The sequence below is a fragment of the Gadus macrocephalus genome, chromosome 12 (genome assembly GCF_031168955.1).
Source record: "Gadus macrocephalus chromosome 12, ASM3116895v1".
NCBI lineage: Eukaryota > Metazoa > Chordata > Actinopteri > Gadiformes > Gadidae > Gadus > Gadus macrocephalus.
The window spans coordinates 24,494,434-24,509,184 of NC_082393.1; the positions used below are offsets into that span (position 1 = coordinate 24,494,434).

The 14,751-nt window shown below is 43.3% G+C and overlaps 1 protein-coding gene across 1 annotated transcript in view; it reads left to right on the plus strand.

Moving 5' to 3' along the window:
* The window catches only part of LOC132468568 (potassium/sodium hyperpolarization-activated cyclic nucleotide-gated channel 1-like), a 24,248-nt gene extending 21,508 nt beyond the window's left edge, over positions 1–2,740 (plus strand). The window contains 3 exon segments of the mRNA XM_060066294.1: positions 1–22; positions 25–81; positions 1,629–2,740. The exon segment at positions 1–22 is cut by the window's left edge and continues 65 nt beyond it. Coding sequence (XP_059922277.1) covers positions 1–22; positions 25–81; positions 1,629–2,605 — 1,056 coding nt within the window. The 3' untranslated portion in view covers positions 2,606–2,740.
* Positions 2,741–14,751: the final 12,011 nt, after the last annotated feature.

Genomic DNA, 14,751 nt, shown 5'->3' on the forward strand with positions numbered 1-14,751 from the left:
AACTTCAATGAGGTGCTGGAGGAGTACCCATGATGAGGAGAGCCTTCGAGACCGTGGCCATCGACCGGCTGGACCGCATAGGTAGGAGCGGGAGAGAGGGGGAGGAGAGAGAGAGGAGAGAGGGAGGAGAGGGAGAGGAGAGAGGGAGGAGAGGGAGAGAGGGGGAGGAGAGAGGGAGAGAGAGGAGAGGGAGGCAGAGAGAGGGAGGAGAGGGAGTATGAGTGGAGGAGAGAGAGAGGAGGGAGGGAGGAGAGAGAGAGGGAGGAGAGGGAGGCAGAGAGAGAGAGGGATGAGAGATGTAGGAGAGGGAGGAGAGAGGAGAGGGAGAGGGAAAGAAGGAGGAGAGGAAGAAGAGAGAGAGGATGATAGGAGAGAGGGAGGAGGGAGGGAGGAGAGGGAGAGAGAGAGGAGATAGGGAGAGAGGGAGGAGATAGGGAGAGAGGGAGGAGATAGGGAGAGAGGGAGGAGAGGGAGAGGGGGAGGGGGAGGGGAGAGCGTTTTTGTTTCCTTGGCGACCCTCTGTGATACAACACATATTGATCACCCGATACTCGAGAGTCTCCGGAATGGGAGGTCTCTGTTTACGATGCAAGAAAGCCAAGATCAGACACGTGCAAGGGTGCAACACGTACTGGATGTGATTTAAACGGTTGAGAGTGATTTCCCTCATGAATGGGAATGCTTCTCAATCTCCAGACATACTGGCTCCACGATGCGATAGATTAATTAATGCTAATTAGCTCAGCTCACTGTCAACGAAAGCAGCCTCTTAGGCATACCCTCCACTCATACTTGTGCTAAGACAGGGTTTTATCTCGCCATGAAATCACTCATGTCTTTTTCAACTTCCTTTGGGTGTTAGTCCTACAGATGAATAACCAGGGTGTTTCCCGTGAGCACCAGTGTCACTCACCAAAGGCCCGCTTGTTCCTGGCTGGACGGTATTCGCTCCGTGGAACGGGACGCCGGTTAGAAGTAAACACACAGACCCCGAGACAAACACTGGCACGCACCACCCGCTCCACTATCGACATTCCCTCTCTCCCCCCTCCCGGGAAGGGGCCGGAGTGTGGCTGATGTCACGTCATCCCTGTCACATGCCAGAGCCACCACCTGCCATCCGTTGCCATAGCAGCCGGAGAGTGGTCCATGCATGAGCGTTGTTCGGCCAGCCGTACATGGAGGGGTATCTAAGTGTCTGGCCCCCCTTGATGGCGTCACCCTGAGACCACCCTGAGAGTCAGGGGGGGGGGGGGGGGGGGGAAGTACTTATAGATATGCTTATATAGACCTAAACCTAAGACAATGTATGTTTTAGAATGATCCATTTATTCATTCATTCATTATATAATAGTGATAGTAATAATAGTGCTAGTATGGAAAAGTTGACAAAAACACTATCTACCTATCTCTCCTACCTGTTTCTTTCTTTGATTCTTTCTTTCTTTCTTTCTTTCTTTCTTTCTTTCTTTCTTTCTTTCTTTCTTTCTTTCTTTCTTTCCTTCTTTCCTTCTATCTTTCTTTCCTGCGATACACGTGTTCACCTCAAGCCTTGTCTAACCCTAACCCTAACACGCTGACCGCCTTGATAAACTCACCTCCACCTCCCCCTGTCACGCCCCCTACAGGCAAGAAGAACTCCATCCTGATGCACAAGGTCCAGCACGACCTCCACTCGGGCGTCTTCAACAACCGGGAGAACGAGATGATCCAGGAGATCGTCAAGTACGACCGGGAGATGGTGCAGCAGGTGGAGGTGCCCCGGCAGCGGGCCATGTCCATGACGTCCCCCATGCACGCCAGCATGTTCTCCCCTTCCGCCACGGGCTCCCTGACGCGGGACGGCTCGGCCATCGCCACCCTCCAGCAGGCGGTGGCCATGAGCTTCTGCCCCCCCATGGCGGGGGGGAACAGCCTGCAGTCCCCCCGGGTGGTCCGACGCTTCCAGGTCATCCAGAACGTGTCCACCCCCGTCTCCGCCTCCCCTCGCCACTCCCTGCAGCCCCAGCTCCACCCCCTCTCCAGCCCCTCCGTCCATAGCCCCCGGGCGCTCTCGGGTCAGATGTTCCAGTACGGCTCGGTGGGCCTCGGGGGTCCCCCGTCCTCGGGGTCCCAGCTCTCCCTCCTCCAGCTGCAGCAGCAGCAGCCGCCGCCGCTCAGCCCCACCCTGCGACCCAGCGTCCACAAGAGCACCCACTCCCTGCAGATGGGCGGCCTCAGTCAGGACGTCCGGGCGCTGTCCACGTCCCAGCCCACGCTGCCCCACGACGGGGCGCCGCCGGTCGCCCCGAGCCCGGCCCCGTCCGCCAGGGTCTCCTCCACCTCCATCGGGCCCCCTCCTCAGACCCCGTCGGCGCCGGGACTCGCGGGCCCCTGGGGGGCGTTACCCCACCGGGTGGGGCTGCCCCACCAGATGTCCGTGGGGGCCCTCCCCGTCGCCGGTCACGTGCACGTGCACGGCGTGGGGGGCGGGGCCGGGGGGCCGCCGGCGGGGGGCATCGGACCGGGACTGCCAGAGCCGCTTCGGCCCAAGAAGGACTCCATCTCGAGCCTTCCGGAAGCGGAGCGCCTTAAAGTCCGATCCAGGCTCTCCTCAAACTTGTGACCTTAACAACGCCTGCAGAAACGGGGGCGAGTCAGGGGGTGGATCGTCTCTCTCCCTCTCTCTCTCCCTCTCTCTGTCTCTGGCTCTATGTTTTGCAGCTCCTGTGGTGGATTCCTCGTCTGTCCACTCCAGGGAGACTCCTCTGAATGTATGACTGCTGTGTGTGTGTGTGTGTGGTGGTGGAGGACAACTAATGCGCCCGAGAGACTCTGCTGGACGGCCCAAGGATGGATCTCCATCACTGAGATGTTTTGTATTTAAATTCCCCCCATAGATATGCAGCCCACTGTAGGACAGCAGTGGTATGGTAGCATCTATACACACCCTTGCCTCCTTCATTTGATACTGTGTGATACTGTGGGCCCCGAAGCTGTAGCATGTAGCATAAAGAGTCACTTATTTCCTTTTTGCCTGCTAAGTAGTGGCTGCAATGCTAACATGGTGTTGCACCGATCCGAGTGATGAGGTTGGCACTGAAGTCTGCCAAGTGTTCTTAGACATTAGGCTGACTACACAATACAAATCTTTTCCACAATGCCATGAGGAGATTAGCTAACTTTCATGGTCTATTGTTTTAAAGAATACATTTCTATCCTCAAATCAATGCTAAAAAAATAAAGACTTATAGTATAGATGTTTTGATATCTTACTATTCCTGTTGTTATTCATAGTTATTTCTTCCAGGCCAAAGTGTAAGCAGAGTTGGGCGATGTAAACTATGTGTGACTATTAAAACGTAGTAGTTGCTTTGGCATAAATATTTTGGCCTCATGAACTCCAAAATGATAAGCCATATTTTACTACTTATATAAAAATGGTATTGTTCCAATCAAGGGTTTCAAAGATGAAATGAGGATGTTGTTTTATATGCCCTCTTTTCATTGAATGGTCTCCTCAAAACATATTGTTGGTTATTTGTGATCTATAGATAAATTAAATAGAATAGATAGATTTAAAAAAATCTCATTCTATACATGAGTTAAAATACAGATGAAAGATGTGATTATTTAAAAAATATATATCTATTATTATAGGATCTTTGTTTGCTTCCTTTCAAATGAATGAATAATTCATGAGTAGTAAATGAATACTTAAAGTATGAGGTGACAAACAAGAGAACACCTGATTTGATCACACTAGCTATCCACAATTGTTGTTCCCTCATTTGATCTCCTCTGATTCAATCGTATCCCATTTGAGACATGATTTATCGCTTGGTTACATGAAAGATGAAACAACCTTTCATACATTAACAAAACAAGTCTGGCCTTCTACCGTCAGAGTCGTCGGAGGAAAGCAACCTTGCGCGTCGAGAAAACGTGACAGTCGCACATAATATATTCTCCCTCATTTTCAAAACCCTTGGATTTCCCCATACAATGCATTTACATGCCATTCTCCCAACCCATCCTGCAGATTAATGAGGCTCTGATACAATGCACACACACACACACACACATAATCCACTGTAAACGTTCCTGATTGGCTCAGCAGCCAAGGGCAGCGTGGACAGGGCAGGTGGTTTGCATGCTGCATATTTAGTTGAAGGATGCCTGGCTATGGCGGCACATCACTGCCAGAAACGGCGAGCAAAAATGACTTTGTGCGCGCACAACTGAACAGCCAATCAGACGATGCTGATTCCCTTCCAAAGTTATTAGGCAGGGAATCTTTTCCCCTGCTCTAGTATTCTGTCACCCCCCCCCCCCACACACACACACACACACACACACACACACACACACTACCTCCACCACCGCCACCATAACCCCGTCTCAGTGAGGCCTTAACTGTTGGAGTAATATGAGAGGGTATGGAAGTCCCTTGGGCCTGTTTAGGGACTCTTATAATTCCCTACTTCTGCTGGATTTTCATTATGCAATGAAAATAATGAGATCCCCACCCCCCTATTATCATTTGAATTTTCTTATTTTCTTTGTTTCCAGGAGGATTTGCTGTTATCACCCACCTTGAGCGTTGCAAATAGGCTTTGGAAGGGAATGCATACAGTATGTATATGTTGAGTTGGGTTTTAGTTTAATGCCTAAACGATACCCCATGGAACACATTACGTGTTTGGGGGAAAGTAAAAGCGAAAGGTTACCAGGTCACACTAAGCGTTGCGTTTAGTTTTTCTTACCAGATGCTCAAATAGTTGAACACGCATACAGTTTTGCGTGACTTTTGTCCCAAAGCCACCGTACTGGGACTTGAAAAATATATTTACATAACGTGTTGGCCTTACGGTGCGTTACGTTCGTATAGACGCACGGGTCATACACGGTACACAGGAAATGAGTTTCCAACAGGGCTTCACCAGATGGGGGGACGACCGGTGACCCAACAGATGGGATTCAACCCATGCTGCCCAAACCTTAAAACACCTTGTTGTTGTGGTAGACATTTTGAGGAAAACCAAAGTTTTACTATATTCATGCCTCAAAAGTCAAAAGTGTAATAAATGATTTAACTGTTAGCACACAAAGCTATGGACTAAATTGTCTGCAGCTATTAGGGTTTTGAAGAACAGTCATATTTGATGCCCAGTTTCATCCCATAACATAGATGTAACACACCAAAACATAATATCAATAAACAATATGTTACTATTATTCATATACTAAAAATGAAAAGCAATAAGAGGGTCTAGCAGGCTTATTGATATAGATCAAATATTAATGTTTAATAGCTCAATCATAATTTTAAACAATTATCCGGATCTATAGAAGTGTTACCTTTGAGATTCGAACATTCTGGGTGGATAAAATAATGTAACACCTTTCACAGGACTGAATTTGAAGTATGCTAATACGCTAATATTAAAACCAGGGATGTCCTGTTGGTGGATGACTCGCATCATGCCTTAAAGGGGCAGTGTGTAGGCTTCAGTGCAACCAACCTAACACCACCCCTTAACTCTCCCTTCCCCATGACTGTGCAGAAGATACGGTGGCCCGTACTGTTAAAAAAATGATGGAATCGTCTACCACAGCCTCGAGTAGCCATCAGGCAGGTGATCAGATTACTTGATAGATGTATCAATTTTATTGAGTTATTAGTCTGTCAAACTAAAGTTCAAAGCTTACAAGTAAGTTAGCAATTATGATGTTAATTGTTCTGCATTGTGATAGCATTTTATAAATGCATCCTTCCTAGATTCCTTATCTGCCGAGTCCATTTTGCCAGGTGCCACTTAATTCTACACGCTACACCTTTAAAACAACATCAGTGTATTATGTTTTTTACATAAGAGTGCTTTTCCTTGAGTCAATTGATTCACTTTTGCTATTAAAAAACGTTCCTTTCCTTTGTAATAGTAGTAGAAATCAGTTGTTGAACGGAAACTGTTTACACTCAAACTGTTTACTGGCCCACTAAAACTCTTAACAGAGAACACAACAAAACAATAAGACCTCAAAGGAGGACAGTAGCTTCCAGAAAGTACGACAAAGTTAAACTACAGCCAGAACACATCTTTTGCCCCATTTTTCCAATTAATACTTGTTTTTTTTCCATTGTTATCCAAGTCCTTATGGGAAACAACTGACTCTTTGGAGTTAATTGGCTCATTCCTGCTGATCCTAATAGGTGGTTTTTGCTTTGGCGAGCTCCAGCCTGTTTGCACAGAGGAAGTACATTATGGCGGTCAAAGTACAAATCTAATGAAACTCCCCAATGCTCGTCGTTACCGTTGAGGATGGGACAAAATAATGCAGTTATGAGGAGTTTAGCATTTGCCAATGGCCAGGCTGTCCCTGGCTTTGAATGGAAACATCTCATAACCTATTTATTTTGGGTAACGAAAAAGAAGAAGAAATTATGAACGACAAGAAATCAATCCGTTCTGAGTGGGGCCGAGCGGGGAGCAACCGGAACGTGTTGCAAATCCTGACCCATTGCGTCACTTCACCTGAATATGCTTATGCAACTGAGTCCTTAAACTCATTGTCAACGGACAATAACACTAGACAAGACAATGTGGGTGTAATTATGTAGTTTTCGCTTTAGCATCATTCCCTGTTCATCTTTGCTCCAAATCTCGAATAGACTAAAAGAGAGTTGGCCAACATTCACTGCTCATGCATTATTCATCCTCTTGAAAACCAATTTTTCCTTCCTTTTCTTTCTCTGGTTTATGAACCTTTGCTAAGGTGTGACTTCGATGCGTCACATAAATACCAAGCGGTAAACATAGTCCAACGACAAAGCAAAAATGTAACAGTTAAGGGTCACAGCCCGATTAAACACTCCAAAAACCACACACATTAACCGGGGAAACAATGAGCTCTGAAGAGTGAACTACTGCAACACAATGAAGAAGCAGAACTCTAACCATCTCCACTCAACTCTATCGCGTGTGTCAGGGACCAGTACAACCAGTACAACAGGATAAGGGACACATGGTATTTTTTTGTAAATTCTGACTTTAAAGTCAGAATTCTGACTTTAAGGTCAAAATTACTCAAAATTGAATTTCTTTTGAGTTCTGACTTTAAAGTCATATTTCTGAGATAAAGGTGATCATTCTGACTTTAAATAATAATTATGAGATTATTCTCAGAATTCTGACTTTAAACTCAGAACTCAAAAGATGCACGTTTTGCCCTAATCCTCTTCCGTAGACCAGCTTTTCTTTCACAGAGGTGTATATGTATTATCTTTCCCTATCCCTCGTGGAGTGTACATACTTAGTGCCTAGCATATGCCGTAGTCTCCACATACAAGGTGTTACGTTTACGTCACAGAGTAGGACTGTACCCACGACAACCAATGCAAATATGTAGGCCTATGTGATTTATATCTAATTGCAATACTAATGTATAAAGAAATATTAATAAACTGCCTTTGAGTACAATTCTTTTATTCCTTCATGAAGATTTTTTATATGCATAATGCATGATGAGTAAACGCTAGCAACAAAAAAAATGCTGGTTAAGTCAAGGTAAATCATGCATGTCAGATTGGATTGGTTTTAAACCTCTTTCTATAAATGTCATGACAACAAGATGCTGTACAAATATCGTGCGTCATTCTGAATAACCAGTAACAGTGAATTACCGCAGGAGTGATCACACTTTTTAATATGGCTTATATTCTTTGTTATGGAATAATAAAGTAGTTTTAGTTAATCTCACACTTCATCATTCGATGGCAAAAGTTCAAGATATGATTTTACAACCACAGTCATTAAAATAAGATCTAGGAGAAACTGCATCCATCTCTTTTATTTAAGCATGAGTTAAACCACCTTCATTAAAGGCACCCAGTGCAACTTTATGTAAACATTCAATGAAAAATAAACATTCAATTTCTAGTATTTTTTACACGTAGTAAGTTTCCTTAACTCCATACCATTACATATCGACATTCAAGGAGCAAAGATGAGACGTCGTTGTGTGGTGAGAACTGATAGAAAATCGTAAACAACAACAATCGCCGGTGGGGAGAAGCCATTTTTCCATTGACTGGAAGCCTGCTTTATTTATTGTAGGTTACAAAAAATAAAGAAAATGGCGGCATTGTTGTTATCGATTTTGTATCAGTTCTCACCACACAACGACGTCTCATCTTTGCTGCTTAAATGTCGGTATGTAATGGTATGGAGTTATTGAAACTTACTACGTGTAAAAAAGACTAGAAATTGAATGTTCATTTTTAAGCCTCGAAAGTTGCACTGGGTGCCTTTAAAATACTGATGTCATTATAAAATAAAATTAATCTTCTTAATCTTTTGGATCCTGTATCCTTCTGCCGTCACCACACAATTTCGCTATTAGTTTTATATCAAATGTTACCTTCAAGTCAACATCAATATCTATCTTCTGCTATCTCTGCCGGCTGGTTGATAGAAGCCTCACAGCTGCAGGTCTGTGGGGCTTCTGATTGGCCGATCTGCCGATGGCTGTACGTCAGGGGAGGCCAGGTCAGGGTTGTGTGTGACCCTTTAACTGCACACAGGTGTGTCCTCCCCCCCCCCCCCCCCCGTATATATATATAGGAAGGGCTTCATCCGCACGGAAAATGTACATTTGCAAGGCTGCTGTAGAAAAGGTTAAATAAGATACTAAATAATAAGAACAGGATCTTTTTTGAACGAAATAAAATCTGCAACGATTTCAATATATGTAAGGTCAATTATAGCGTATGTACAGCAGAAATACAGCTGCTATAAGATAAAGTTGAATAAATCTATTTCTTTACCTATCTATAAAAATGGTTGTATAGGACAGCATAGTATAGTATCTACAACATAGGAGACTATGCATCACTGACCCTTATACAAAGGTGGACACATAGGTGACTCAGGTGTCCAGTCTATGCCACAATATTGGAGCTCTCTCTCTCTCTCTCTCTGTCTGTCTGTCTGTCTGTGACCCACTCTGCTGAGTGATGCACAACAGGGAGATCCAGAGAGCTCCGGAGCCCGACTGCTGAGAGCTCAAAGTGGCCCTCTGAGGGAATGGATGCCTAGCTAACGGCATGGGGGCCGGGAGCCGGGAGCTGGGTGGGGGGCTGTGGGCAGGCTGATTGAGCCGAACACACTCTGGCCCGATACCTTGAAGACAGGGCTTTTTGCTAAAAGCACCCCCTCCAACACCAACACCCTGCCTTGCTACCGGTGATAGCACGAGATAGCGCTCCTGTTGCCCCTTGTGTTTATTGTTTACACGCCTGGTGATATTAGCTATACTGCTTGTGTTCTATTTTATGATAGTTGGAGAGTTATATATTATTTAGGCAAGTCACAAGCTACCGAGCTCACACATGAAACACTTCCATTGGAAAACATTGAACAAAATGTGTTATTCATGGCTAGTCCCTTCTGGAAGCACGCGCGAGGTCCGCGACGCACATCGCTATATGTGCAGGAATAAGATCTCTGTTTTTCAGATGAATTTTCGGCCATTTTTCCTCCTGTAATGTGAATTGGGGATGTCCAAGCCAATTCCAAACTATGGACTATGATGGTCCAATTATGCAAAGTGATGCAAATTATTTGGTGGTTTTACCTCAAGAACGAAGGAGGAGTGGGGGGGGGGGGGGGGGTTTGGGGCTGAGTTGCATATTCATAAAGCCTCGGAAATCCTAAATGAGGTTTGAAAGACTGAATAAGATGGTGTGGTGAAAAAAAGCTATTAGAGGAATGGCACCCGCTGCCACCTCTTAAAAAATATATATGTAGCAACCTCACTGTATATTATTTATTGCCAAAATAAGTAGGTTAACAGAAGACACATTCAAATGTTTTAATAAAGCAGTGAACGTCTAGTTCAGTGCACTATGAGCAATATGAATATAAACGCTGTTTGATGTGGTGCAGGCTTTGTGTGTGAACACTGTAAAATATAAAAGAAGACTGTAATCCATGAGGGACCAGAGGGCGTCCACCACTGAATGCGTTGAGAAATATCTGGTGTCGTTCTTACTGATACTATAGTGCTGCTTGTAACGTAGATGGATATAAAGACACAAGTGAGGACGCAATGAGGGGAGATGAATCCAACTCCAATATTGTATGAAAGAAGGTAAAAAAAAAACATAGACACTTTTGGTATGTTGTACGTCCTTGCACTTAAAAAACTGTATTTAGCATTGTGTGGCATCTTATCCCAGCTTTCTTTGTTGTAAATGTGGAATTGGTTAACCTAGTTATAGTTATTGCTTGGCACTTGGCACTTATTGTAAGTCGCTTTGGATAAACGCATCTGCTCAATGCACTGAATGTAAATGTACATGTAAAAAAAACAACACAATCCTAAAAAAGAAAAGTTTGAACACACACTCAAAGCCATTAGGAGCTTGTATTGCTGAGAGCTGTCTGTTCCTCTGTTCTGGGTCACTCCTGTGCTCATCTCTCCTCCATCGCTGGGATCACCGGCAGCAGAGGAGCTCACAGACCCCCCCCCCACCCCTGCCCAGCAGCAGGGCAATCTGCTGCTGTAAGGACAACCCCCTATGTTTTATTCGATACATTTCGACAGTGTTACCCCTTATGGGTTTTTCATGACGACAGATAAAAAACGACAGGTTCTTTTACCTTTCATTTGATAAAAACGACAGTGTCACCCCTTATGTTTTTTTCCCATGATGACTGATGAAAAACAACAGTGTTACCCCTTATATTCTATTTGACAAAGACAACAGTGTAACCCCTTGTGTTTTTTCATGACGACCAATAAAAAACAACAGTGTTACCCCTTATGTTTTTATTCATGACGACTAATAAACAACAGTGTTACCCCTTATGTTTTTATTCATGACGACAAATAAAAAACAAGTGTTACCCCTTATGTTTTTTTTCATGACGACCAATAAAAAAAGGAACAGTGTTACCCCTTATGTTTTTATTCATGACGACCAATAAAAAACAACAGTGTCACCCCTCATGTTTCATTTGATAAAAAAGACAGTGTTACCCCCTATGTTTTAATTGATAAATATCGACAGTGTTACCCCTTGTGTTTTTTTTCATGAAGACCAAAGAAAAACAACAGTGTCACCCCCTATGTTTTATTTGATAAATATCAACAGTGTTACCCCTTATATTTATTTCATTTTTTTTGCGGGGATCCGAACATGAGCTGTTTAGAGTGTTAACCTCTGAACTTAACAATGCACCATCAAGAAAACGGGTAACGTCATCACAAAGGTTATTCTTGACTTTAAAATTCACATGAAATAGAGATATGAGTCTTCCAACAGATGACATCAACCAGACTTGAACCCCGGTCGCCAGGGGGTTAGGCAGAGTAAACCCCACTGCACCACTGAGGCGATGACAATACTCAATAATCAATCGTCAACAAAGAGGATATACATGACATTAAAATGTATGTGTATTTCTATTATTTCCCTTATGTTTTTTTTCATGACGACCAATTAAAAACGACAGTGTTACCCCTTATAAAATATTTGACAAAGACAACAGTGTTACCCTTAGTTTTTTTTCATGACGACCAATAAAAAACCAAATTGTTACCCCTTATGTTTTTTTTCATGATGACCAATAAAAAACAACAGTGTTACCCCTTATGTTGTTTTTCATGACGACCAATAAGAAACAACAGTGTAACCTCTTATGTTTTTTTTCACGACGACCAATAAAAAACAACAGTGTTACCCCTTATGTTTTTTTTCATGACGACCAATAAAAAACAACAGTGTTCCCCCTTATGTTTTCTTTCATGACGACCAATAAAAAACAGAGGTCTTACCCCTTATGTTTTTTTTCATGACGACCAATAAAAACGACAGTGTTACCCCATATGTTTTTTTTCATGACGACCAAAGAAAAACAACAGTGTTACCCCTTATGTTTTTTTTCATGATGACCAATACAAAACAACAGTGTTACCCCTTATGTTGTTTTTTCATGACGACCAATAAGAAACAACAGTCTTACACCTTGTGTTTTTTTTCATGACGACCAATAAAAACGACAGTGTCACCCCTTATGTTTTTTTTCATGACGACCAAAGAAAAACAACAGTGTTACCCCTTATGTTTCTTTTCATGATAACCAATAAAAAACAACAGTGTTACCCCTTATGTTGTTTTTCATGACGACCAATAAGAAACAACAGTGTAACCCCTTATGTTTTTTTTCATGACGACCAATAAAAAACAACAGTGTTACCCCTTATGTTGTTTTTCATGACGACCAATAAAAACGACAGTGTTACCCCTTATGTTTTTTTTCATGACGACCAATAAGAAACAACAGTGTAACCCCTTATGTTTTTTTTCATGACGACCAATAAAAAACAACAGTGTTACCCCTTATGTCTTTTTTTCATGACGACCAATAAAAAACAAGTGTCACCCCTCATGTTTCATTTGATAAAAACGACAGTGTTACCCCCTATGTTTTAATTGATAAATATCGACAGTGTTACCCCTTGTGTTTTTTTTCATGAAGACCAAAGAAAAACAACAGTGTCACCCCCTATGTTTTATTTGATAAATATCAACAGTGTTACCCCTTATATTTATTTCATTTTTTTTGCGGGGATCCGAACATGAGCTGTTTAGAGTGTTAACCTCTGAACTTAACAATGCACCATCAAGAAAACGGGTAACGTCATCACAAAGGTTATTCTTGACTTTAAAATTCACATGAAATAGAGATATGAGTCTTCCAACAGATGACATCAACCAGACTTGAACCCCGGTCGCCAGGGGGTTAGGCAGAGTAAACCCCACTGCACCACTGAGGCGATGACAATACTCAATAATCAATCGTCAACAAAGAGGATATACATGACATTAAAATGTATGTGTGTATTTCTATTATTTCCCTTATGTTTTTTTTCATGACGACCAATTAAAAACAACAGTGTTACCCCTTATGTTTTTTTTCATGATGACCAATAAAAAACAACAGTGTTACCCCTTATGTTGTTTTTCATGACGACCAATAAAAACGACAGTGTTACCCCTTATGTTTTTTTTCATGACGACCAAAGAAAAACAACAGTGTTACCCCTTATGTTTTTTTTCATGATGACCAATAAAAAACAACAGTGTTACCCCTTATGTTGTTTTTCATGACGACCAATAAGAAACAACAGTGTAACCCCTTATGTTTTTTTTCATGACGACCAATAAAAAACAACAGTGTTACCCCTTATGTTTTTTTTCATGACGACCAATAAAAAACAACAGTGTTACCCCTTATGTTGTTTTTCATGACGACCAATAAGAAACAACAGTCTTACCCCTTATGTTTTTTTTCATGACGACCAATAAAAACGACAGTGTTACCCCTTATGTTTTTTTTCATGACGACCAATTAAAAACAGAACTCTTTGGCAGAACTCTTTTTTCACACCAGTAGAGTGTTTATCAGAGCGGATCACTGAATGTGACGTCACCCGTCATCTCGTCTCTGTAAACAATGGATGTTGCGCAGAATTTATTATGACGTCATTATATAGACTCTCTCTCAGCACCCCCCCCCCTCGGACTGACTTCCCGCGTCCCTGAAGGACATCCTCAATATCCGGTTTACTCCGAGCCAATGACAGCATTGCTTTACCTCCTGGAAGCCAACGCACGCACATGCACACGCACCGCGCGCACACTACAAAACGGCCCTAGCTTTACACTATGAACATGACTGTATTCTCCCTCAGACTCCATTGTATCCCGCTGAATATCGGCTTTGATACGGTTATCAGACCATATCTGCGTTGCCCTCCCCTCCTCCATCTCCTGTGTGATTAGGGAGGTATCGATTGTGCCACTTCTACCTCCAACCTCTCAATCCTCCCTCCCTCCCTCCCTCCCTCCTCCACCAGGGTTTGCGAGCCTGACCGCTCCTTCAGCCACGGTCCAGCGGACTCTGCATCACGAGGTGCGTGCGTGCGCCGCTGTAGTGGCGGTGCGGTGAAAGGTGATACGCGTTAAGTGTCTGAAACTCCCTCGGAGAGGAGTGCTGCCCTTGGGCTCGGAGGGCAGGGGAAAAGGAACAGTGAGAATCTAAAAGGGGTCTTAGATTGAGATTTAGATACAATAAAAACAGAAAGAACTAAAGTTCTTCCGATTGATAATCTAAAATAATAAACGGACGGCATTCAGGTCGATCTGATTCCTTACGAGGACTCAAACAAAATGAATCATAGGCCTACTGTACATGAGGTAGCATACAGAAACGACCTTGCGCCACATGAAGCACGTTTGAGTTACATAATAACTTAACAAAAACAATATAAAATCTACGGCATTCAACCACGCTGATAAATTATGCCTTTTCTTTTCTTTTCTTTTTTAAAGGTGCCCAAAAATTGCCGAATATATCCACGTGACTTGCATTTGCCTTTGAAGTTCCTCAGCCATGTTGGTGTGAGTCTGCTCCCGCACTATCAGATCGGCCCGCATCAGATAGCGGCCGCTCGCTTTATTACTGGATGCCACCGCCGCCGCCAACGGCCCAGCGAAGTAAGATCGACGCGGTGATTAGCGAAGCCTTCAAACCCTTTGTGCTTCATCGTTAACGAGAGGCCTTCATCATCGTCCTCTCAGGAGCAACACCCCGGTTGAAAAGCACACAGAATTTAATAAGAGATTCAAAAGATTCATATTTAAACAATTCTCATAATACGGACCATTTTTCAGCCTGAAAGATTAAGGAAACGATACAACGC